Consider the following 24,166-nt stretch of genomic DNA (forward strand, 5'->3'; position numbering starts at 1 on the left):
CCCAGCACTGCTTCTTGAAGGACAGGGAGAGACAAGGCTGAGCTTCTGGAGCCCTCAAGATGATAATCCATAGTAATCTTGGAGGAAAGCACTCCATGAGGGGATTAGAGATGGCCCTGGCCTACCTGCCCCTGCCTGCAGCAGGGGGTGGGTGTTGCCTGCAGCTTCCTGGCTGAAACTGAGCAAGGAAGAGCTGCCCGGCCACCCCAGATGGATGGGGTCCAGGTGGCTGCTGGGGCTCCACCCCACTGTTGAGCCTAAATATTTAAATATTCCATATTTAAAGGAATAAAGGGAACACAGGGCCACCTGGAAGCAGCCTGTCCCTGTAACACAGGGGTGGGGGAAACAGGATCCTGGACAGTGACAGTGTTGCAGACATTGGTCCCTGTAGTCCTGAGTCTCAGTGGGAGTCTCTGGTTGGGGTTTGGTCTGGCTTTTCCTGCTGGGAAATTACCACCAGATTCATTTTATGGGTAGGGAAACTGAGGAAGGGAAGAGGCATGCTCTGGGGACACGTGTAACCTTGCCACCCCCAGCACGGGATGCATCTGTGGGAGATGAGCACAGCAGGGGTGGTTGCTGGACTGGGACACTGAGCCTCTGCCAGCTGCTCGCTGTGGGGAGCAGCCACCACCAGCCAAGGCTCCCCAACCCCTTTCACCACTGGGACACAAGCACTCCAGGTCACCCTGGCCGTGCCAGTGTCCTCCCCTGCCCTCAGTGGGCACGGGGGACACACTCACGTGCCACTGGGAGCACAACCTGGGGCTGTTGGCATCCTGGCAAGGGTCTGTAATACCCTGCATAGGCTGGGAATGGGAGCACGGCTGTGAACCACAGGGTCACTGGTCCCAGCCCACCTACCAGTGCCATCTGAACCGAGGTAGGGTTGTGAACAGGACTGCCCAGTGTCGGCCCTGGGAAAGTCCCCAGGAAGGGGAAAGCAGGCTGGGATTTTGCAGAGGGAGCACTGGGAAAGAGTAGGATTAAGTGTCCCATGCCCAGTGCAGTCCCCAGTGCCTGGTGCCTGGTGCTGGATGTGTTTTGCCAGGATATTTGCCTGGTGCTCAGTACCCGGAGCATGGTTCCCAGTACCAAACACCCACTAACAGGCACCCAGTGCTCCCAGTACCCAGGGACTGGTACCAGACAGCACCAGTGCTGGTGCCTACTGCCAGGTCACTCTCTGATGCTGGGGCTGTTCCCTCTCACCCGTGCAGAGTCTGATGCTGGGGATTTTACACACTGCGCAGGGACCCTGCCCCTGCTGCCCTCTCCCTGGTCTCCAGGGCCAATGCCCCGTCCCCGGTTCTGTCCCCAGCACCCTGTCCCCAAGCCCTGGGACACCAAGCCTGCTCCCGCTGCCTTGTGCCGCTGCCCGGTGTACAGCGCCTGCTCCCAGGGACCGGTTCGTGTGATGCTCGCTGTTCAGTGCCCGGTCCCGGTGCCGGCGGTTCCGATGGGCAGTCCCCGCCCCGCCCGCCGCCCCGCCCCGGGCCCCCCCGCCCCCGCCGCTGCTATTTCTGCTAATTCCCGGCGGCGGGCCCGGCCGTGCCGATCGGCAGCCGCCGCTCCCGGACGGCGCTGGGCGCCGCAGCCATGGTAAGGCCGGAGGCGGGGGAGGCCGGGCCGGGCCGGGCCGGGCCGGGCTGGGCTGGGCTGGGCTGGGCTGCATCGCCCCGCGGGGTGCGGGCCCGCTCCCGCATCCCGGTGCCCTCTGTGAAGGTGACGGTGCGGCGGAGGCGGAGCGGGCCGGGTCGCCGGTGGCGCAGCGGGGCAGGGGTCGGGGAGGGTACGGTGGGGAGGGGGAGTAACGGGCAGCCGGGTAGCACCTGCCCGGTCCCGGCCCTGGGGGGAGATGGGGACGGGGGACCGCCCGTCTGCCTCCCCTCACCGCGGCATCGGGGCGGGCGCATCCCGGAACGGCAACGCTGCCTCCGAGCGGCACCTGCATGTCCCCGAGGCACCCCCGGGGTGTCCCTGCGGGCCTTGTTCTCGGTGGGGCTCCCAGCCGAGCATCGGTCACTTTGGCTGGTCCCCCCGAGTAAGGTCCGGGTGGCTGCCAGCCTGGCCGGGCCTCCCTCGGGTGCCGTGGCACCCTGCCGGAACCCATCGCTGCTCCGGAGCCACCGCTGCGGTTCCCAGCAGGGTTCGGAGCTCTCAGCGGCCCTCCCGGCTCAGCCTCTCCTGCAGCCCGCGTCCTGCCCTGTCCCTGTTTCCTAGTGGCAGGTCCCCGGGAGCCCACGGGGCTCTGCACTCGTGGGGACCGAGAGACATACCCTGTACCCGGCGTGGGGGTGGAGATGGAGAGTCGTAGCCACGGCTCACGTGGCACCAGGACCAGCTGCCCTTGGTGGGGACCGTCGTGGCCATCCTTCCCTGGCAGCTGCCGTGGGAACGGGACTATCTTATTCCTCCGGAGCAGGACATAGGGAAATCAGACAGGAGGGGACTGGTGGAGGTTGTCAAAACTGGCTCTGGCCAGTATCTTCCTGCAAGGCTCCAAACCATGGCTTTGGAGATGGACAGATCCAGGCTTGGAAACATCCCAGGGGAAGGGGAAGGGTGACAGTCTCAGCTGGGTACAGAGAGGAGCTGGGTTCCCTCGGCCATGGGCTTTGGTTGAGCTGGAAGGGGTGTGGACACATCCAGAGGAACACAGGGAGGTGGAGCCAGTCCTGCTGACTCTGGTCCCACATCCCTCTGTCCCCAAAGTGCTCCCCAGCTGACCTGGAGAAGTGGGATGAGTGATGCTCTCCTTTGACATCTGCCACCAGTTCCTAGTGGGCTGGATCTTGCCTGTTGCCATGTGCTGTCACCACCTTATTTCCAGCCTGGACAAGCCCCACTTGAGAACCCCCACATGTGGTTCCTGGGGTCTCTGTGGGAACACTCAGCTCCTTCAAACTGCAGGATTCCTTGCAGGAAAGGATCTGGAGCTGGGGAACCCCGAGATGTTTCAGAAAGGCTCTTGTGCTGAGTACCTGCCCAGAGCCCACCCATGCTGCTGCCTGCCCCTGCACCCATGGGGTGCTCCTGTTAAAGCTGTTGGTGGGCTCAGTTTCCCAACTGGGTGCTGCCAATGGGGTGGGAAGGGGAAGATAGGGTTAAGGAACTCAGTTTACAGCTGGTGGGAGCATCCTCTGAATCTGGGGACAGGTTGGAGCAGGTGCAGCCCAGGCTCCAGCTGCCCCAGGGAAGAGCCTTCCTGGTCCTGGCAGAGCTGGGCTTTGGTGGGGACCACAGTGCCAATGTCCTGTGTGAAGCTTGTGCCTTTGGGACAGGTTGGCTGTGTTTGAGGTGCTCAGCTGTCATGTTGCAGTGTAGTGGTGTGTGCTGGGCCGTGGGTGGCACACCTGGATGTCACCTTTGGGTGGGCTGGGGATGCCTCAGTCAGTCTGGCTGTGGGGACAGCACCTCACTGGTACATTCATAGAATCATAGAATTGGCTGGGTTGGAAGGGACCTCAGAGCTCATCAAGTCCAACCCTTGATCCACCCCCCCGTGGTTCCCAGCCCATGGCACTGAGTGCCACATCCAGGCTCTTTTGAAATATCTCCAGGGATGGAGAATCCACCCCTTCCCTGGGCAGCCCATTCCAATGGCTGAGCACCCTCTCAGTAAAGAAATTCTAATGTCCAACCTAAACCTCCCCTGGCACAACTTGAGACCTCTTGTGCCCTCTTGTCTTGCTGAGAGTTGCCTGGGAAAAGAGCCCAACCCCCCCCTGGCTCCAACCTCCTTTCAGGGAGTTGTAGAGAGTGATGAGGTCTCCCCTGAGCCTCCTCTTCTCCAGCCTCAACACCCCCAGCTCCCTCAGCCCTTCCTCACAGGACTTGTGCTGGATCCCTTCCCAGCCTCCTTGCTCTTCTCTGGACCTGCTCCAGCACCTCAATCTCCTTCCTGAGCTGAGGGGCCCAGAACTGGACACAGGACTCAAGCTGTGGCCTCCCCAGGGCTGAGCACAGGGGCAGAATCCCTTCCCTGGACCTGCTGGCCACGCTGTTCCTGAGCCAGCCCAGGATGCCATTGGCCTTCTTGGCCACCTGGGCACACTGCTGCCTCCTCTTCAGCTTCCTGTCATGTCAGCTTCCCTTCCTTTCCCTATAGAAATGGGCTTGCAAAACATCCCACAGGAATGTGGCACCCTGCAGAAAGATGCCAGTAGGCAGTTTTCCCCAGTTCAGGCTTTGCCTGCTGCCCTCGTGCCCTGCTCTGCGACGGTCCTGTGGTTGTCACCGTGTGGGGAAGGTGTGATGCTGTGTGACAGGGGGGATGTGGCCTAACATGTCCCACCTCACTTGAGCTGCCAGGCCAGTGACAGCCCCAGTGCTGAGTGCTGGCTCAGGCGTGTAATCTGCTTACAGGGGCACTGGCACTGCCCCAGGCTCTCCCTGGGGTAAATCCCTGCTCCTGCTGGAGTGTGGGGTGGGATGGTTGGGAAGTGGTGCATGTTATGGGAGAACTGTGCTGGCATCAGGCAGGAGGGATCTGAAGGGTGAGGGGCTGGCCAGGGGGGGGTTGCTGCAGCCACCAGTAGGTGGGGAAGGGGCTGCAGAGCTCCTGAGGAGGTGCAGTGGTGGGGTGGTGGCACTGCTCCCCTGAGACAGGGCTAAAGCAGGGACAGCTGAGGCTGGCTGGGGACAGGGAGGTCTTTGCCACTGGCATTGGGTGGCCTCGGAGCTGGGTGTGGGGAAATGTGGCACTGGGGGTGAAGAGTGTGATTGGGATCCAGGGATGTTTGGGACTGGCACAGAGTCATCCAGACCTCTCTGTGCCTGCAGGATCACAGCTCACTGCACCTGTCCCTGCATCAGCTGATGCTTCAGGGCTCTTTAGTGCTTTCCTGGTGAGAAGAGCCCTTCCCCAGCTGTGCAGCCCTGGCTCTGCACCCAAGCTTCTCTGATGCATCCCGACATGCATCAAGGTGAATTGCTGTTCCTGGTGATCTGCAGCTGTGACAGCTTGGGTACCTCAGTGCCACCCATGGTGCCATTAACCCTTTGCCTCCCCAGTAATGAGCTGGGGAAGTCAAAGCCACTGGAGCTTCTGCCAGGGATCCTCCTGGTGGGCATCATCTCTGCTTCTCCTAGCCCAGGGTTGGGTCTTAGCCAGTCAGAGCCATGGCTTGGAGCTGTGTGGGGAAATTTTAACTTCCAGGTGCAAAAGTGTTGAGCTTTCTAACAGTTTTTCATGGAAAGTTTGTGTTCTCCTCTCAAAGAGGCTGCAGGGACCTGCTGGGGCACCTGTAGGCACTCCAAAAAGAGGAGTGAGGACTGGGTGTGCACCAGGGTGGAGGCTTTTTTTTTTTTTCTTCTTTTTTTTTTGTCGTGGGATGGAGGTTTTTGCACTGGGATGAATGTGTTTCCAAAGGCTGAATATCCTCCCGGGCTGTAGCCAAGCTATGTGCTCAACTCAGAGGAGCTGGTGGCAATGGAAGTCATCATGCAGCCCCTCAGGACCTTCCTTGACACCTCCTGGGGCAAGAATGCTTTGCTGGTCACTGGTATCTCAACAACCCCAGAGCTCTGTCTCGCTCCTCAGCCCATCCCCCCCACCTCTGGTCCTGTCTCCCAGCACCTGTGGGGGCTGTGCCTGGCTGCTGGGTGCTGTGGGCAGGGTGGGGTTATGCTAATGCTGCTCTCTAGCTCCTCACCCCTCAGCACACCCGGTGTCACTCAGCATCCACTCCCAGCACGGTGACACCAGCTCTGCCATGGCCACCTGCCCTGAGCTACCACCTGGACAGGAGGTACAGGGGCAGCATCTCCCTCAGCAGGGCCAGGGAGGGGACAGATAGGGATGGGGACTTTGGGATGTGCCACAGCTGATGCTGTGTCCCTGGGACAGCCTTGCTGGGGGATGCACTCACTGCACCCACCAAAGATGCAGTGCAACCCTCCCCATCCCATAGCATCTCCAGGGCTGTCTGCTTCTCTGGGGTGGGGGGCGAGGGGATGAGGGGGAGCCTCGGGAGCCTGGAGCACTGTGGGGTGGGGGCTGGGCGTGCATCATCTCCCAGCTTAGTGTGACCCCTGGCTGGGCTGTGGTGGGGGCTGGTGCTGAGCTTCCCGCAGGTCAGGGTTGGTGAGGAGAAGGATGCTGTGGTCTCATTGACCTGCTGAGCACTAGGGATGCACTAGGGGAGGGGGAAAGGGGGGGACACCTGCAACCCCTGCCATGGGGGCACCTGCTGCCCCTCAGCCTGGCCATGGGGGTGCCAGGGAGCAGACGTGCGAGATCACAGCCCCACAGAGGAGTGACCTTGTTTCCAGCCCACTAACTCAGCACATCTCTCCTTGCCGCCGGCGTGACTGCCCTGCACGGAGAGAGCAGGGACACGGGCTGGGGGGGACACACTTTCCCAGGGAGATCTCTTGTCTTGAAGCCCTGTGGGGTGACTGAACCCCAGGTGCGAGCCTGCAGGGTTGGGGGTTCTCCTAAGGCCCTGTGTGCCCCCGTTTTGGGGTCTCATTGTCCGTGGGGCTGGCAGTTGTTGTGTCACCATAACGGGGACACCAGGCTGGGTCCCACCAAGCCACTGCTGGACATGTCCTTGGGAATACATCTCCTGCTGGTGCTTGTAAACAGGATGTGGAGCTGTCCCAGTCCTGGCGTCCCCATGGGGTCAGCAGCATGGGAGCTGCTCCACACAACCCCCAGCCCCTTCCTGGGTGCCATCCAAAGGTGCTGCCAGCAGCAGCCCCGGGATGGGCAGAGCCAGGGCAAGGGGGTGTCAGGGACCCGGTGCAGGAATGGACACAGCCTGAGCATAGCTGTGGGGGGGTCTGTAGCCCCTTTGGATGATGGGTGTTCCTGTCCCCCCAAACCCTTTGCACATGGATTGTTGATGGCGTGGTTCAGGTCCCCTGCCTGGGCTGTCCCCTGGGACTGCAGGGATGGTAAATTCTTGTCACCCGTGCTGAGACCCTGTGAGTGGGCAAGCAGGAGGTCACAGGCCAGTGCCTGCCACCCCCCAGCTCTGTCTCCCCTGCCAGCTCCCCTGCCACTGCAGTTCATCTCTTCTTGCTGTCTTTCCCACCCCTTTGGTGTCTCCTCCGCATCCTCCTGGAAGGCCATGGGGTGTGTAGGGGTCCTGGCTACCCCAGAAGACCCCAAGGAGCTGAGGGGTACCCAGGGGGAAGGTTCCTGTCCCCCAGTGTGCCAGGAGCCTGCTGTCATCCCTGTGCCACAAGCTGTAAGCATCCCGGGTGCATGGGGCCATGGCTATCCCCATTGCCATGTCCTTGCCTGTCCCCATTGCTGTCCCCAGGGCAGGGGGTCTTACCCTGGGATGGCCACGTCCCCGTTCTCCTCCCATCTCTGCCACCCTTGGGCTGCATGTGTCTGGTTGCTGTGCCCTGGGGACTCAGGAGGCCAAGTCGGGTGATGCCACCTGAGGCTGGAATCGCTGCCATGGGTGTCACCTCTTCCTTTGATCCCCAGATAAAGCGTTTCCTGAAGGAGGACTCAGAGGAGGCTGAGCTGACACAATTCCTGCGGGATTGCCCACCGGCTGACAGCTCCAGGAAGGCGGAGCCTCCGGAGAGCAGGAGGGATCCCAGCCACCCCTCCTGTGGCTTGGGCAGGGTCCCCCTCGATGAACCCGCAAACGAGAGGGACACCAGGATCTTCTCCCAGTCTCGGCCCTCGGATTTCCAGCAGCACATCGCTGCCCCCCCTCCCCCCAGCCCCAACCGCCCACGGAGCCCCTGGGGGCAGCTGGACCCCTACGACTCCTCCGAGGTGCCAGATGGGTTTGGTGGGAGGGGATGTGGGGCACGGGGCTAAAGGAGTCGGGGTGGGGGTTGTCCCAACCCTCCTGACACAAGGATCTTGGGCAGCCTGGGCCATGTTCCACATCACTCCTGCACTGGGGGGGGGCAGAGGGAAGGAAGTAGCCTGGCAGGATGGGGGGTGGGGGTGGGATTGTGATGTCCCCTGTACCACATCCCTTCTTCCTGTAGGATGACAAGGAGTATGTTGGCTTTGCAACGCTGCCCAACCAGGTCCATCGGAAGTCAGTGAAGAAGGGCTTTGACTTCACCCTCATGGTGGCAGGTACTGGGGGGGCTGCTGACCCTGCCCGGGATCCCCAAAGCCACGGAGCAGGGTGGGGGGTACTCAGTGCCTCCCCTCACCCTTGTCCTCCCTGTCCCAGGGGAATCTGGGCTGGGCAAATCCACCCTGGTCAACAGCCTCTTCCTGACAGACATGTACCGAGACCGCAAGCTGCTGAATGCTGAAGGTGAGGGAGGACAGTCCCAGATGTCACCCACACTGAGTCCCTGGGTGTCCCCGGGGATGTGAGGGGTGACAGAGCCCTGTGTCCCCCTCCCAGAGACTTGCAGCCCCCTCTCCCTGCCCAGCCAGGCTCCTGTGGGTATCCGAAGCTGGAGGTTGCCATGCCAGCTGCCTGCCTGTGCTGGGGACTGCTTCAAGGCAGCAGGGAACCCCCTGCCTGGCAAGGGGACATCCCACAGGGGCTTTGTTCCTGCCCCAGCTTGCTGGGGACTGGCTGAAGCCGCAGCAAATCTGGGAGGATGTTGACAGTGGGGGTCCAGGGCACAGCTCTGGGTCAGCTGCAGAGAGTTTTGGAATTAAAGTTGCCCAAACTTGCCCAAATCTCCAGGAGTTAGAGGCAGTTGATTGATTTGTTTTGAGGCAGTTCCTTGGTTTTTCTGTAGCACAGAGCAAAAGCCACAGCACGTGGTGCAGTGAGAGCATCCTTGGGGACACAGGGAAGGGGAAGGACCCTGGGGGGGGAGAGGAATGTGCAGTCCCAGAGCTGTGAGGTCACAGGAGGGGTACAAGGAGCCACAGATGCTCCTGCCTGGCCCCAGCTGGGCTGTCACAGGGTGTCAGTGAGCCACCAGGGGAAGGGAACACATCCATGGTGGGATGTGGGAGGCTGTGGGATGGAGCATCCTGTCTTGGTGCTGATGCTTTCTGCAAAGTCACCCCAGCCCCTTAAGGTGGAGGGTGACAGCTGGGGGCTCCAGCCACATGTCAGTCCCACTGTCCCTTGTCCCTGCTGTCTCTGTGTCTCTGCAGAACGCATCACACAGACTGTGGAGATCACCAAGCACGTGGTGGACATCGAGGAGAAGGGTGTCAAGCTGCGCCTGACCATCGTGGACACCCCAGGCTTTGGTGATGCTGTCAACAACACCGAGTGGTGTGTCACATGGAGGGGTGGCAGTGAGGCCTCCCGGGGCCTGGCAGTGCCACCACGGGTGGGGCTCCAAGGGTGGGGATGCCGTTGGCTCCTCGTGGTGGGATGCTGAGCCCTGGGAGGTGCTGAGGAGGGTATCCAGGGAAAGACTGGGGGTCCAGCAGGGAACACTTATGTCACCTCCCTGTCCCCACAGCTGGAAGCCAGTGGCTGACTACATTGACCAGCAGTTTGAGCAGTATTTCCGTGATGAAAGTGGCCTCAACCGGAAAAATATCCAGGACAACCGTGTCCACTGCTGCATCTACTTCATCTCACCCTTCGGCCACGGGTATGAGCAGCTCCTGCCTGTGCTGCTGGGATAGGGGGTGCTGGGGAAGAGGCTCAGTGGGATGGTGCTCCCTGGGCTCTCCCCACAGGCTCCGGCCCCTGGATGTGGAGTTTATGAGAGCCCTGCACCAGCGGGTGAACATTGTGCCTGTGCTGGCCAAGGCTGACACCCTGACCCCTGCTGAGGTGGAGCGGATGAAGAACAAGGTACAGGGAGATCAGCCAAGCCTGGAGCAGGCCCAGCAGGTCCCTGGGGCTGGGGTTGCCCTGGGGGAATTGGGTTGATTCTTGGCTGGGGGGCATCTCTCCATCCCCTGCCTGCACTTTGCTATGGAGCATCTCCCGTGTTCAGAGGACTGTAAAGGATCATGTTGCCCACATGGCCACCAAATACAAGGATCATGTTGCCCACATGGCCACCAAATACACATCTCCCTGAGCCTCAGCTAGGGGCTGGAAAGGTCTAGGGTGGGAGGAAGGAAGGTGGTGTCCAGTCCACAACATTATTCTGGGTGGGACAGGCTTTTGTAAGTCCTTGAGGAACACTGACACTGTGTGGTGCTTCCCACCCCCTTACTGAGGAGCAGAGTCCTGCCCTCAGTGCAGCTGTTTGCCTCCAGATCCGGGAGGAGATCAACCAGTACAGTATCCGCATCTACCAGTTCCCTGAGTGTGACTCCGATGAGGATGAAGAGTTCAAGCTGCAGGACCAGGCAATGAAGGTGGGTCTGGCTCCTCCAGCTCCATCCTTTGGGGGCAGAGCCCCATGGCCAGGAGGACAAGTCATCCTTATGACTCTTGGGGTTATTCAAGGCTGTGGCAACCCCAGAATACTGGGGTACCACCAAAGCCCCACAGATGCCCCCTGCAGCTTGGTGGGAAGGGGCCGGGGTGGAGAAACCCAAGCCCTGGCTCTTGCCATACCACCTGGGGCTCTCTGTAGCTCAGCCACGGGGATAACCTTGGCAAAGGGGAGCTGTATACAGCCAAGATGATGGATAAGGGCCACGATGGACAGGCCCAAGCCCTGCTAACCCCCCCATCCTCTTGCAGGAGAGCATCCCCTTCGCTGTGATCGGCAGCAACACAGTGGTGGAGGCCAAAGGCAGACGCATCCGCGGGCGCCTCTACCCCTGGGGCATCGTGGAAGGTAACAGGGGTCCTCCTGGCCTTTGCTGTGCCCCATCTCCACGGTGCTCAGCCCCAGGTGGTTTTGGGGGGTGTGGGAGGCTGGCTACGGCCCCCTGACCTCAGGCTTCCCCGCAGTGGAGAACCCGTCCCACTGCGACTTCGTGAAGCTGCGGACGATGCTGGTCAGGACCCACATGCAGGACCTCAAGGACGTGACCCGGGAAACCCACTACGAGAACTACCGCACCCAGTGCATCCAGAGCATGACACGCATGGTGGTGAAAGAGAGGAACCGCAAGTACGGAGCTGGGAGGGGACTGCTGGGCCGAGGGGGGGGTCGGGGGAGGGGTCTCTGCTCTTCAGGGTGACCCCAGCCCGTTGCGAGCAATGATCTCGGGGCGGGGGGGTGGTAGCTGTGTGCTGGGGTGTGCTGGGCAGCATGGGGGGCTGGGCAAAGCAGGCTCTGAAAGGTGCTAGGGAGCCCCAGTGCGATGGGGGGGTCCTTCCTGTGCCACCGGGCTGGGAATAGATGGGGGGGGGATGCTTCAGCAGCAGAGAGGACCCCGTGTCCTCCCAGGCCTGGATCTGTCCCAGGTGAGTGATGGGGACCCGGCGTCCCTGCAGGCTCTGGGGCAGAGCAGGAGCCCAGCAAACAGCTGGGGCTGGGACTTTCCTGCCAATATCAGCTGGATTCACTTCACTAGCACCCCCTTTAGCTGCCCAAGGTGTTGGGGGGGAGCCCTTCACCCCCATCAAGTCCCTGGTGGGGTCTGGACTGGTGCAGGAGTGGCTCTGGGGAACTGTCAGGTGGGGCTGTCGGTGGCTCTAGGTGGCTCTAAGCTGGTCTCTCCATCCTGCTGGAGCAGGAGGGATCCCTCCTCCACACTGAGGCTCTGCTGCTCCGACTGCTGCGCTGACTGAGCCAGGGCCTGGCTGGGGCCATACTTGGCTCCCACCATCCTCCCCCCCATGCCCACCCCCCTGCCTATATAAAATACTTGCTGCTATCCAACCCTGTCTCAGTCCTTCTGTGCCCATGCAAGGGCCAGGCAGAGGCTCTCTGGGGAGCCAGCACTGTGGCCACTCACCTGCTGCCCTCACAAGTTGCCTTCAGGTTACCAGGAGGACACTGGGTGCCAGCAGCATCTTCCTGCTCACCCTGGTGAGGTGGGGTTGGGGGGATGTGTAACTGTTTGGTAGCACCCACCTTATCCCAGACACAGGCTGCCCAAGGGCAGGGCCACAGGTCTGGCAACCCTATCACACTGCCCTCCCCTGGGGATGGGGTTTTGGGGTGCAGGAGGCAGCAGCAGACAGTCCCCCCCAGACTGGTGATGCTGCTTGCCCCATCGCCTCCCTCAAGCCCTGTCTTGCTGCCAGAGATGGAAGGAGTTCAGTGTGCACCTCCCCGGGGTCCCTCCATGGCAAGGAGCCATGACAACGGGCAGTGTCTTCCAAAGCAGCTCCAAACCTGGCCAAAACCCATCCCCTGCCAGGACACGCTGGCACAGTCCCCCGAGCACGATGGGACCCTGCAGGGCGAGGGGAGGGTGCATCCCACCACACAACATCCACCTCACCCCTTGCTGAGTGGAGGGGCTGCAGGGGCACGTGGCAGTGGCACGTGGCAGCACGTGTGACCCGTGACAGCTGGAGTGGCACATGGCACCCACAGGGACACAGCTGGGACAGCTGGTCCCTCCCTGTTGCTGTAGGGCTGGGAGAAGCCATCGATTGTGCTGGCAGGGTTCTGCACGATGGGGTGGCTCCAGGGTGGGCTCCTTACCACAGGGGTGGGCTCAAGCAGTAGCTGATAGATGGGAAAAGGGGTGCAGGGCATCCCTGGGGCTGGCTGGGCAGTGGAAGAGCTGGGGAGCCCATCCTGCAGTGGGGCTGGGGCTGTGGGAGGGGAAGGAGTTGCCAAACGCAGCAGAGAAAATATTGGTGAGGAGAGCCCGGCCCCAGCTGAAGGCACTGAGCAGGAGGTTCCCAGGTTGGGGGGCTGGGGAGAAAGGCAGGCAGGTTTCTGTGTCCTGGGGAGGCCCTGGCACCCCTTGCTCCCTGGGTCCTTCTCAGTCTGGTGTGGCAGGTCAGGGGGTGCTGGAGTTTGGGGGAGTGCCTGGAGCTGCTTGTATCCCCCCTGCATGAAAAAGGCCTGGGGTGATGCTGGCCAGGGGGGGCTGAGGGGCTGTGCAGGGTATCTGCAGGGTTTATCTGCAGCCCTCACAGGGTGGGGATGTCACCTGAGGGCTGGGGTGGGGCTGTGGCAGCATCCTCACCTCCTGTCTCTGCCCACAGCAAGCTCACCCGAGAGAGTGGGACAGATTTCCCCATCCCTGTCATCCCCCCGGTGCCAGATGCGGAGACAGAGAAGCTCATTCGGGAGAAGGACGAGGAGGTGAGTGGGGAGAGGCCTGATGAGCTCTCCCTCGTCCCTCCTTGCATGTCCCCAGACCCATCAGTGACGTGGGTGTGAGGGGTCACCCTCCCTGCTGCTGCTCAGGCCAGAGTGAGGAGGTCCTGGAGGGGCAGCAGAGGGTTCCCTCTACAGCTGGAGGTGACCCTGGCCTGCTTGGGATGCTTATCCCAAATATGTTTGCAAGGGGCTTGGCGTGGCTGGGGTGGGGGCAGCACCCTCCCATGATATCTGCTCTGCTCCCTTCCAGCTGCGCCGGATGCAGGAGATGCTCCAGAAGATCCAGAAGCAGATGAAGGACTCACACTAACCCCCTTCTCCCCCTCCCTCCCTCCTCCCCTCCCTCCCTCAGATCAGAAATGTTTACATCACGCTCCATCCCGGCCCCACTGCGAGACCTGGTACCCACACCACACCCGACACCTTAACCTGCTGCAGGATTGCCTTATCCCACTGGCCAGTGCCCAGCCCACGGGGACAGGGAGGGGACACACAGGGCACTGAGCCTGGGGGTCCCTGTCCCAGCCAGACTGCTGCCCTGCTCCCACACCAGCATGGAGACAGCTTTGCCCACCCTGAGCTTTGGCTTTTCCCCCGCAGCTCTCTGGAGGGTCACCAGCCAGCCTGCTCCCAGCATTGTGTCCCTCGTCCCCGTGTCACCCCAGGCTGTGTACTTACAGCCTTTACACTCAGCTTGGTCCTCCCTTGAGGAAAGGAGAGGAAGGGAGGAGATGGTCCCTGTAGTGTCCAGTCCTGTTCTCAGCTGGGACCTTGTCCCCAGCCAGCGTTGCCCCTCGTGTCCACCCCTTGGCCCCAGGCAGTGGAGAGAGCCAGGACATGGAGAGCCCTGGGGAACCCCAGGCCCTAGAGAAAGTCTCTTGAACCCCAAATCAGAGTCTGGGTCCCCAGGCTGGGTCCTCCTTGGCCCTGTAGAGCAATAATGAAGCACCCCTGGTGCTTCCCAGCCCACAGCAATAGCATTGTCCTGTATGGGCCCCTGGTGTCCCTTATCCCTGTGTGTCCCCAGGATGTCCCTATTCCTACTGCTTCCTGGCAGAGCAGCACTGTGTGACCCTCGAGGATGTTCCCATCCATGTGGCTTCCAAGCAAAGCTCTGCTGTGTGTCCCAGTGTCCCTCACTGATGTCCTCACGGGTGCTGCTGCCCTGCAGAATGCTGCAGCCTGTCCCCATACTGCTTTCCTGCAGAGTACTGTGTAGTGTCCCTGTTTCCCCCCGGGATGTCCCCATCCCTGTCGCTGCCCTGTGGACCCCTGTGGCTCTTCTCCCTGAGATATCCCCATCCAACTGCATGTTCCTGGAGCCAGCCTGTGTCCCCACCTCCTGGCCAGTGGCTGCAGAGCATCCCTGGGGAGATGGCCCCAAACCTGCCCCCAGCTCCCTCCTGGGCATGGGAAAAGCTGAGGAGGGATGGTGAGGCTGCAGGGAGGAGGTAGAACTGGGAGCAGTGGGCTTGCTGGGAGCTTGCTGGCAAAGGGATGTGTCCCCTCCCCAACAGGGCCACCCAGGCCAGGAGCTGCATCCAGCCAGGGCCAGTGGGGCTGTGTCCGTCCGAGACTGTGAGTGCTGGGGTGTGCTGGGTACCTGACGTGAGATATCCACCTCCCCCTGGGCCATGGAGGGTCCCTTAGCCCCCGTGGGCAGGGCCCTGCGAGCTGTATTAGTGCTTTCCTTTTTTTTAATCTTGCTATTTTCTTACAGAAGTACCAAGCTTCGCATGATGGTCACAGAGGCATTTATTAAAGGCTGAGCAGGGCTTAGGTTTATAAATTCTTATAGAGCTAGTGGAAATATTTTTATCCCTCCACAACTGTTCTCTAATAAACATGGCTTAACTGGCTTGTCTGCGACCCCAAGGCACTTCTGTGTGGGTGGTGGGCACCCACGTTCCCTCGCAGGAGCAGTGTACCCACACCTGGTGCCTGACCTGGGGGCCTCTTGCTTCTGGCTCCTGCTTCCCTGGCAAAAGCTGAAATGCCTCAGGACATGAAAATCTTCTCCAGAGCTCTCCAGGTTCTTTTCTTGCTCCTGTGTACACCAGAGCAGGGCAAAAGGAGCAGTGCAGCACCACGGTGCTCTTCATTTCCCCAAACACAAAACACATTATTTGCTCCTTCTCTTCTCAACCTTCAGGCCATCAGAATACTGCAGCTGGGACACTCTCAGTTGTTGACTGAGATGCTGGATCTTAGATTTGATGAGGTGGGTGGGATTCTTGGCTACCTGAGCCTTTGGCAGCTCCTTTGGCAGCTCTCTGCTCAAGCCAGCATTCCTGCTAAGGGGAGGGATGAACACTTTTGCTTCCCCTTGCAGCACCTTTGCAGTGTGTGCTGGTTTCTTGGCACCACGGGAGGAAGGGAAGCCCTTCAGCTGGTCCTGGGGGCACCATAGGAGGAAATCATCCCCTACATGGGGATGAAGACAGAATCTCTGTTGCTCTTATCAGCTGGTTGAGCATGGACAGGTTCAGTGAATACAGGGATGGGGTTGGATTAAAGCCCCCTGCATGTGGTGCTACCCTGGGAAGGGGTCCTGGCTACCTCCAGCTGCCTCTGGAGCCTCTTGTCATCCCTGGCAGCACCCTGCAGCTCCTGCACCCACCAACACAGCTTCTGCTGCTTCACTGGTGACAGATCATGGCCTGGAGATTCTCCTGGGCCACCCAGATGGGTGCTGAGAGGTGGCTGGGTGGGAGGCACCCTCCAGAGAAAGGATTCCTGCCAGGAAAACTGCCCCCAAGGTAAAGCCAGGGAGGCTGGGATGATGTATTCAGCTCTGGTGAGGCCACAGCTTGAGTCCTGTGTCCAGTTCTGGGCCCCTCAGCTCAGGAAGGAGATTGAGGTGCTGGAGCAGGTCCAGAGAAGAGCAAGGAGGCTGGGAAGGGATCCAGCACAAGTCCTGTGAGGAAGGGCTGAGGGAGCTGGGGGTGTTGAGGCTGGAGAAGAGGAGGCTCAGGGGAGACCTCATCACTCTCTCCAAGTCCCTGAAAGGAGGTTGGAGCCAGGGGGGGGTTGGGCTCTTTTCCCAGGCAACTCTCAGCAAGACAAGAGGGCACAAGAGGTCTCAAGTTGTGCCAGGGGAGGTTTAGGTTGGACATTAGAAAGAATTTCTTTCTGGAGAGGGTGATCAGGCATTGGAATGGGCTGCCCAGGGAAGGGGTGGATTCTCCATCCCTGGAGATATTTCAAAAGAGCCTGGATGTGGCACTCAGTGCCATGGGCTGGGAACCACGGGGGGAGTGGAGCAAGGGTTGGACTTGATGAGCTCTGAGGTCCCTTCCAACCCAGCCCATTCTAGGATTCTAGGATTCTATGGTATGATTCCATGATGCTGTGGGATGCCATCCCTGCCCTGACAGGAAGATCTTTGTGCTGGGGGCTGGGTGGGTGAGGCAGAGGTGGGCAGCTGCTGATGAGATGTAATGCAGCCCTGGGGCTTGGTGTCAATAAAATCAATGCCTGCCCCAGACACCACTCTGGTGGTGACACCACTCTGTCCCTGCAGGAGGCTCAGGCAAAGGCAGGGCCAGCAGCTCCATCTTCATGGGCTCAGAACCAGGTCAGAACCTTGAGACACACAGTGGGGGGCAGGGACAGCAGGAGGGACAGGCAGGGTGGGACATCCAGGAGCTCTGCTGGGGCAAAGGATCTGCTTGGGGAGCTGAAGGGACCTGCAGGGATGCTGCAAAGGGACCTGTGGGACCACGGCTGAGCAACCTGTGACTCACCCCACCAGCCCTGTGGGGTTGCTCTCTGCTGGGACCAGGTCCCTCTGCTGGGCACTCTCATTCTGTGTCTTCACAGCCCTGGTGCTGAGCAGGCAGCCCAATGTCCATGAACCATGAAATCATCTCCAACTTCTCTGTCCAAGCAATACCCAAGCACCTCTGCACTCCACAAGGCCTGGAGCTGGTGAGCTTGATGCTCTGAGGGCAGAAGAGGGGCAGAGAGAACATTACTGCCCCCAGCCTGGGGATACCCACATCCCACTGCTGTCCTGGAAAGGGCCAGTGTCAGGCAGAGGGACAGGAGCTGGGACCTGACAGCACCTTCTGGACAGTGCCCAGAGCATGGATGTCACCCTGCAGTGCCCGAGGCAGGCTGGGGAGCAGCTCTCTGTTCCTGCAGGAGAAGCTTCCTCCCTCATCTTATCATGGGATCCTAGAATCCTAGAATGGGCTGGGTTGGAAGGGACCTCAGAGATCATCAAGTCCAACCCTTGCTCCACTCCCCCCGTGGTTCCCAGCCCATGGCACTGAGTGCCACATCCAGGCTCTTTTGAAATATCTCCAGGGATGGAGAATCCACCCCTTCCCTGGGCAGCCCATTCCAATGGCTGAGCACCCTCTCCATCAAGAAATTCTTTCTCATGTCCAACCTAAACCTCCCCTGGCACAACTTGAGACCTCTTGTGCCCTCTTGTCTTGCAGAGAGGATACAAGGGCTCTGTTGGCTCTGTACAGCACTATGAGAGCCCAACACCCACCCCAGGCTGTCCCTGTGGGGCACAAGGGGCAGCACCTGGCAGGATGATGACAGCGTGCAGCTCCTGGCTCTGCAGGACGTGGCTTTCTGGCTCCATTCAGTGCTGCTGCTCCTGCCAAGGACATCCAGCTCCCCTGCATGCACTGCAGCCACGAGCTGGCCACCAGGCTGTAGCCACGAGCTGGCCACCAGGCTGTAGCCACGAGCTGGCCACCAGGTTGCAGCCACGAACTGGCCACCAGGTTGTAGCCACGAGCTGGCCACCAGGTTGCAGCCACGAACTGGCCACCAGGCTGTAGCCATGAACTGGCCACCAGGCTGTAGCCATGAGCTGGCCACCAGTTTGTAGTCATGAACTGGCCACCAGGTTGCAGCCATGAACTGGCCACCAGGCTGCAGCCACGAGCTGGCCACCAGGTTGCAGCCATGAGCTGGCCACCAGGCTGCAGCCACCCCCAGGACTGAGCTCTCAGGGTCTGGGTAGCTGTTACCTCCACATCTCCTGCTCAGCCCCTGCCCCCCACTCAGCCATCACCACCAGCACCCCTTCCCTTTCCACTTCTGCACAACTCAGAAGCAACCCTTGATCTCCCTGAGGCAGCAGAAGGCAGAGCATCAGCTGGGATCCCAGCTTCATCTCCTATCACCACAGCTCTGGACTTGGAAACCACCCCCAGGCCCCACCAGAAGCAGAGCAAGGGTAATTTCAGGGTACACCTACACCCCAACACACCATGGCTTGCCTGGAAGCTGCCATTCCATAATCAAGAGGAGTCCATCACCACCTGGACTGGTCCTTCAGAAACTGGAGTTCATTTGTCAGGGAACAGCTGTGCAGGGAGCCAGGGCCCTGTTGAAACCAGCAAGAACAAACCAGCTCCCAGTACTGATCTTGATGCTTACCAAACCTTCTCACTGACCTACAGCTCTGACAAGAAATGCACTTACACTTATTGGCTGATAAATAAAATCAAGGTCCCTCTACCAGAAAAAAAATCCTTAATGTTTGCAGAAAAAGACTTTATAAGGAAATTGCCTTCCTAGAGCACAAGGCTATAAATCAGCTTAGATTAAGTTGCTGTAAATCAGGGTCTTTAACCTGCAGCTCTCCTGCTGTGCTCTAGGTGTTGACGTTGAAAAAAAAGAAATTACAAGATTGTGAAATCAAGTATTACCAACACAATGCATCTGGGACTCTTACTCAGCATCTTACTTGCAGTGCACATCAGTGCTGGTTGCCAGCCACAAGCTCAAGATCAACATTACCTCTTGAGTCCCTCACAAAGTGTGCAGGGAGAGGTGGGTGCTCAAAAACCAGCAATTATGGGTTCACACACACCAGGAATTTTGCCAACCTGTTCATGCATACAGAGATCTCCAAAGCCAGGCTGCATACACCTGGCAAACACAGTCATTATTATGGCACTCAATTTTCCTAGGCAGCATTTAAACATTACAGATAAAGATAGAATCCTAGAATCATAGAATTAGCTGGGTTGGAAGGGACCTCAGAGCTCACCAAGTCCAACCCTTGATCCACTCCCCCCGTGGTTCCCAGCCCATGGCACTGAGTGCCACATCCAGGCTCTTTGGAAATATCTCCAGGGATGGAGAATCCACCCCTTCCCTGGGCAGCCCATTCCAATGGCTGAGCACCCTCTCCAGAAAGAAATTCTTTCTAATGTCCAACCTAAACCTCCCCTGGCACAACTTGAGACCTCTTGTGCCCTCTTGTCTTGCTGAGAGTTGCCTGGGAAAAGAGCCCAACCCCCCCCTGGCTCCAACCTCCTTTCAGGGAGTTGCAGAGAGTGATGAGGTCTCCCCTGAGCCTCCTCTTCTCCAGCCTCAACACCCCCAGCTCCCTCAGCCCTTCCTCACAGGACTTGTGCTGGATCCCTTCCCAGCCTCCTTGCTCTTCTCTGGACCTGCTCCAGCACCTCAATCTCCTTCCTGAGCTGAGGGGCCCAGAACTGGACACAGGACTCAAGCTGTGGCCTCCCCAGGGCTGAGCACAGGGGCAGAATCCCTTCCCTGGACCTGCTGGCCACGCTGTTCCTGAGCCAGCCCAGGATGCCATTGGCCTTCTTGGCCACCTGGGCACACTGCTGGCTCCTGGTCACCTTCCTGGCAATCCAGACTCCCAGGTCCCTTTCTGCCACTCTGTGCCCAGCCTGGAGCTCCCCATGGGGTTGTTGTGGCCAAAGTGCAGGACCCGGCACTTGGAATGTTGAACCTCATCCCGTTGGAATCAGCCCAACTCTCCAGTCTGTCCAGGTCCCTCTGCAGAGCCCTCCTGCCTTCCAGCTGATCCACACTCCCCCCAGCTTGGTGTCATCTGTGAATTTGCTGATGGTGGACTCAATCCCTTCATCTAAATCATCAATGAAGATATTAAACAGAAAGCATCTCAAAATGGGTAAAATGGTTCAAGAATCTGTTTCACTGGCCCTCAGCAAAACTCAGCCTCAAGAGTGGCAAGTCCTTCCAAAATATTACCAAAGGAACATGGATCCAGCCTTGGACAAGCTCATGTCCCTGGAGCACTGCAGAAACTGGATCTGCCCAAGGATCTAGTCCTGCACCTGACTTGTTGATGCTCTCCTCCTCCAGCTGACTTCCCATCTCCCTTCTTAAAGTCCAGAAAACTCACAACATACAAATGGTGCAAAGGAAAGGGCCGTGTCAGACCAGAGCTCTGTTTAATTGCCCTACAAAAGGGATTAACACATTCTGAGAGCAAAGAGCAAGCAGTGACCAAATCCAACAGGGAGAGAGCTCCAGGCCTGGTCTGCCTTGCAGCTCCTGATGTGCTGCATCCCATCAGCACGGGGACAGGGACTCCTCAAATCCCTGCTTTTGGACCCCCAAGGATGACTCTGCCTGGTGGTTTGTATTGTTACTGTCTCCTTCTCCAGTCCCCATCCTCTCTTCCCCTCAGTATTTATTCTCAAAAGCATTTACCACAGCTGAAACAAGATTTAATTACCAAGCACACACTGTGTCCCAGCAGCTGGCTGGAAACTCAGGGCAGGTATCAGAGAGCAGCAGAAAAAGACAGGAGAGAAGCTGCCTGTCAGAATTATTCCCTGCCACACCAGGAAGGAAAGGGGCACGTGCCCAGAGTCACTGCTGGGCAAATCCAGCAAACACAAGCCTGTCCAGCTCAGGATTCATTTTACCAGGTGAGTGAGAGCAGCTCAGAGAGGCTGTTCCCAAACAGCACTGTCACAGACAGAGCCACCTCCTACACCAGTAACAAAAATAATTATTTTAATTTCTTTCTATGTCTAGAATATATAAATAGATGATAGATTCTCTTTATTAATGTAGTGAAATACATTTTACAAATAAGTTATTTGGAGAGCATCTTCTCTAAATCAACAAGTGCTGTAGTATGCAGTGAAGCAAATCTTCAAGGAGCTTTTATAGCAGTCTAATTATCAAGCAGCTAATTAGGGAAGTCTCACTCAGTTTGCTTGCTGCCAAGAGATGAGGTTAGACATAATCTGCACTCTGCACCTGTTTAAAAGTGAAAATGCAGCTCCCTTTGCTTCACATTCCTCTCCTCCCCTACAAGCCCCACCTCTCAGTGACCTGCACAACCTTCCAATCAGTTCTGAAAACCTCAAGCAAAGCTGATGGGCACCACTCCAGTCAAACAGCAACACCAACCCCTTAGGGGCACCACTGACTTTAGGGCAAGACTGACTGCCAGACAAAGTCTCAACTCAACCCTCATTAGTGCAGCTCTGACACTAAATGTTCCTACAGGCAAACCAAGCAATTGTAAAATGATTAAAAAAAAAAACACCACATGGAAAAATCCCAAAGGATTAAGTGTCAGAAAATATTTGGCAGCAAGAGACTGAAAAAAAACCCATGAAAGTCTTAACAGAAGAGAGCAGCTAACACCAAGTATCTTGTAGGATGCTGCCAAAGCAGAACTGCTCCAGGATGGTTTCTGTTATTCCAGCTTTTCATCTCCTTCCTCCACATCTTTCAGGCTGAGCACTTCCAGTGTTCCCTTCCCTTTGGTCTGACTCCGGATCAGCTCATCAATCTCCCTGAAGCACCCTGGGTCAATAAGGCACACCTGAAATAATTCACATTTCATCAGTCAAGCATCAATGTTCAATTTTTTTTAGCCCCTTTTCATGACTGCAGTGTTAACTCAATGATCTTAGAGGTCTTCTCCAACCTCAATGGTTCTGTGACTCAAAACAGTGATTTTCATTTTAACAAATTCCTGTTTAGTTCCTGAGAAGGACTTTGCAGAGCTGGTGAGGGATTTCTGTCACAGAATCTTTCCACAGAAGCTCTGCAGTTCCCCTTACCCACCATGGATGTGGCTTTGGAGAGCTGGATTCTTATCAGTTCTCAGAAAAACTTCTACCTACACCAACTTTTGCTCTACCACAGACTTTTAGAAAACAAAACAAACCAAAACCACCTGCCCACTGTCAAAAGACAAACCTGACTCACAAATAACAGTAACATTTCAGAGATGCAGAGAATCTGATCAGAGTGTCACTGCTCAGAGAAGTGATGCTGTGCTCTCCTCAGCCTGAAGCAGCCATCTCCATGTGATAAAAGCAGCTTTCAAGCTTCCATCACTAGGGCAGTGAAATTAAAATCTAAAACTCCACCTGATTTAGAATCTCTGGTAAACTTGCAGCTTATCAGAACAACTTAATTCAGCTTCTAGTAAGCTGCACAGCTGCTGCCACATCCATTAGGGAACCCAAAGACTGCTTTGTTGCTTACAATTTCCAACTGCTCATGGAATTCTTCATTCTCAATAACTTTAATCAAAGGCTTGAGCTTCTCTTTCAGCTTCTTTCCTTCTTTTGCTGGGAGAATAAACCGTAGCCTCATGTGAGCACGTTCAATCTGCATGGTCTCCTTTAATTGCCTGATGACTTCCAGAGCCTGCACAGACAGGAAGCAGAAAGCACCTCTGCAAGAGCTGTTTAAAAACCACTGCACAGAAACAAAACCTCAAATCCCTCCTGTTTGCTCCAGACACATTTCTCAGCACTGATCCCTGCCACTCTGCTGCAGCAAGTTTGCTGTTACACAGTGGAGAAGGAAAGGCAAAGTTCTTGCTGTTCCTCATCATTTCAAATGCTTAAAAAAACCTCTCAGGAATTCTGTCAAGCAGCAGCTGGGCTGCAGAACACCAGGAACCCATCCACAGCCCAATGTCCCACCTCAATTTAAATAAATGATCAAAGCTTTACCCCTGTTCAGGGCTTGTCACTGTTGTTGCTTTAATAATTTTCTTTATCCTTTCCCCAGATGTCAACAGAACAAACTTCCCAAGTTTCAGGAGCTGCTTGTACCCAGCATCCAGCTCCCAGCAGCTGAGTGGCCACTCTGGGGGCTTTGCTGATCCCCCTCTTGGTGGCTGCTGACAGAGAAATCCCTCCTGAAGAGAATTCCTCTGAGCAGAGGGTGGTTTTGTGAGGAAACCAACCTGCTGCTTGGTGCTCTTGTGTGGTTTGACAGAGTAGTGAATGTCCCTCATGGCTCTTTCTATGAGGATGACAGTGTAGGGACGTTTTGTCTCAGGGTTGACACATTTGTCAGCCACAACAGTTGCAATATCTCTGAACATCTGCTCCAGCTGCGTGTGCCGCTCCTTGTCTGACACCTGCAGCTCCCCTTTGGATAAAATCTGAGCAGGAGATAATAATAAAAAAAAAAAAAAAAATCCCAGTTAGTGAACACCACAAACTAAAGAGTAAAACCCCCAGCAACTGTGTGAAAGGGGCTCGGGTGGTTTGGTTGGGCTGCAGTGCAGAGGAGGATAACTGCAGCACAATGTGCACCCTGAGGAGAGACACCAATTGCAGAGAAAAATCTGCCCTGGAAACACCAAACTGCAAAAAAAGAGACACAGCTGTACCTGAATTCTCATCACCCACAGCAGGACCACAGCTCATACCCTGGGGTGGGGATGGGGATGGGGGGGGAAATGGGATGGGATGGGGGGGGAAATGGGGGGGAAAATGGGGGGACGGGGTTGAGGGGACGGGGGGAGGAGGGGGAGATGGGGGGGCAGGTTTGGGTGGGTTGGGATGGGGGGGGGAAATGGGGGAAGATGGGGGACACGAGGGGGGGGGGACACGAGGGGGGGGGGACACGAGGGGGGGGGGACACGAGGGGGGGGGGACACGAGGGGGGGGGGGACACGAGGGGGGGGGGGACACGAGGGGGGGGGACACGAGGGGGGGGGACACGAGGGGGGGGGACACGAGGGGGGGGACACACGAGGGGGGGGACACACGAGGGGGGGGGACACACGAGGGGGGGGGACACGAGGGGGGGGGACACGAGGGGGGGGGACACGAGGGGGGGGACACACGAGGGGGGGGGACACACGAGGGGGGGGGACACACGAGGGGGGGGGACACACGAGGGGGGGGACACACGAGGGGGGGGACACACGAGGGGGGGGGACACACGAGGGGGGGGGACACACGAGGGGGGGGGACACACGAGGGGGGGGACACACGAGGGGGGGGACACACGAGGGGGGGGACACACGAGGGGGGGGGGGGACACACGAGGGGGGGGGACACACGAGGGGGGGGGGACACACGAG

At 58.1% G+C, this 24,166-nt stretch overlaps 2 protein-coding genes across 7 annotated transcripts in view; one reads left to right on the plus strand and one right to left on the minus strand.

The window, feature by feature from the left end:
* Positions 1-1,500: 1,500 nt before the first annotated feature.
* On the plus strand, positions 1,501-14,923 carry SEPTIN4 (septin 4). Of its 6 annotated transcripts, none has more exons than XM_071765043.1 (13): positions 1,538-1,605; positions 7,080-7,202; positions 7,451-7,750; positions 7,972-8,065; positions 8,166-8,252; positions 9,059-9,182; positions 9,376-9,510; positions 9,599-9,716; positions 10,130-10,231; positions 10,563-10,659; positions 10,776-10,938; positions 12,939-13,038; positions 13,307-14,923. In XM_071765043.1, the coding sequence occupies exons 1-13, from the start codon at positions 1,603-1,605 to the stop codon at positions 13,364-13,366; spliced, it is 1,506 nt and encodes a 501-aa protein (XP_071621144.1). In that variant the 5' UTR covers positions 1,538-1,602; the 3' UTR covers positions 13,367-14,923. The 6 variants fall into 6 exon arrangements, 5 of the variants coding, with proteins under 5 accessions (XP_071621145.1, XP_071621144.1, XP_071621143.1 ...); XM_071765042.1 differs by lacking the exon at positions 1,538-1,605 and adding an exon at positions 4,597-5,756; XM_071765044.1 differs by lacking the exon at positions 7,080-7,202 and having other exon boundaries at positions 1,501-1,605.
* Positions 14,924-18,564: 3,641 nt separating this feature from the next.
* The window catches only part of SBDS (SBDS ribosome maturation factor), a 7,383-nt gene continuing 1,781 nt past the window's right edge, over positions 18,565-24,166 (minus strand). The window contains exons 3-6 of the mRNA XM_071765021.1: positions 23,036-23,236; positions 22,324-22,488; positions 19,957-21,652; positions 18,565-19,032 (exon numbers count right to left, since the gene is read on the minus strand). Of these exons, the coding sequence (XP_071621122.1) occupies positions 21,524-21,652; positions 22,324-22,488; positions 23,036-23,236 (495 nt within the window). The 3' untranslated portion in view covers positions 18,565-19,032; positions 19,957-21,523. The remainder of the gene's footprint in view (positions 19,033-19,956; positions 21,653-22,323; positions 22,489-23,035; positions 23,237-24,166) is intronic.

The sequence above is a fragment of the Heliangelus exortis genome, chromosome 21 (genome assembly GCF_036169615.1).
Source record: "Heliangelus exortis chromosome 21, bHelExo1.hap1, whole genome shotgun sequence".
NCBI lineage: Eukaryota > Metazoa > Chordata > Aves > Apodiformes > Trochilidae > Heliangelus > Heliangelus exortis.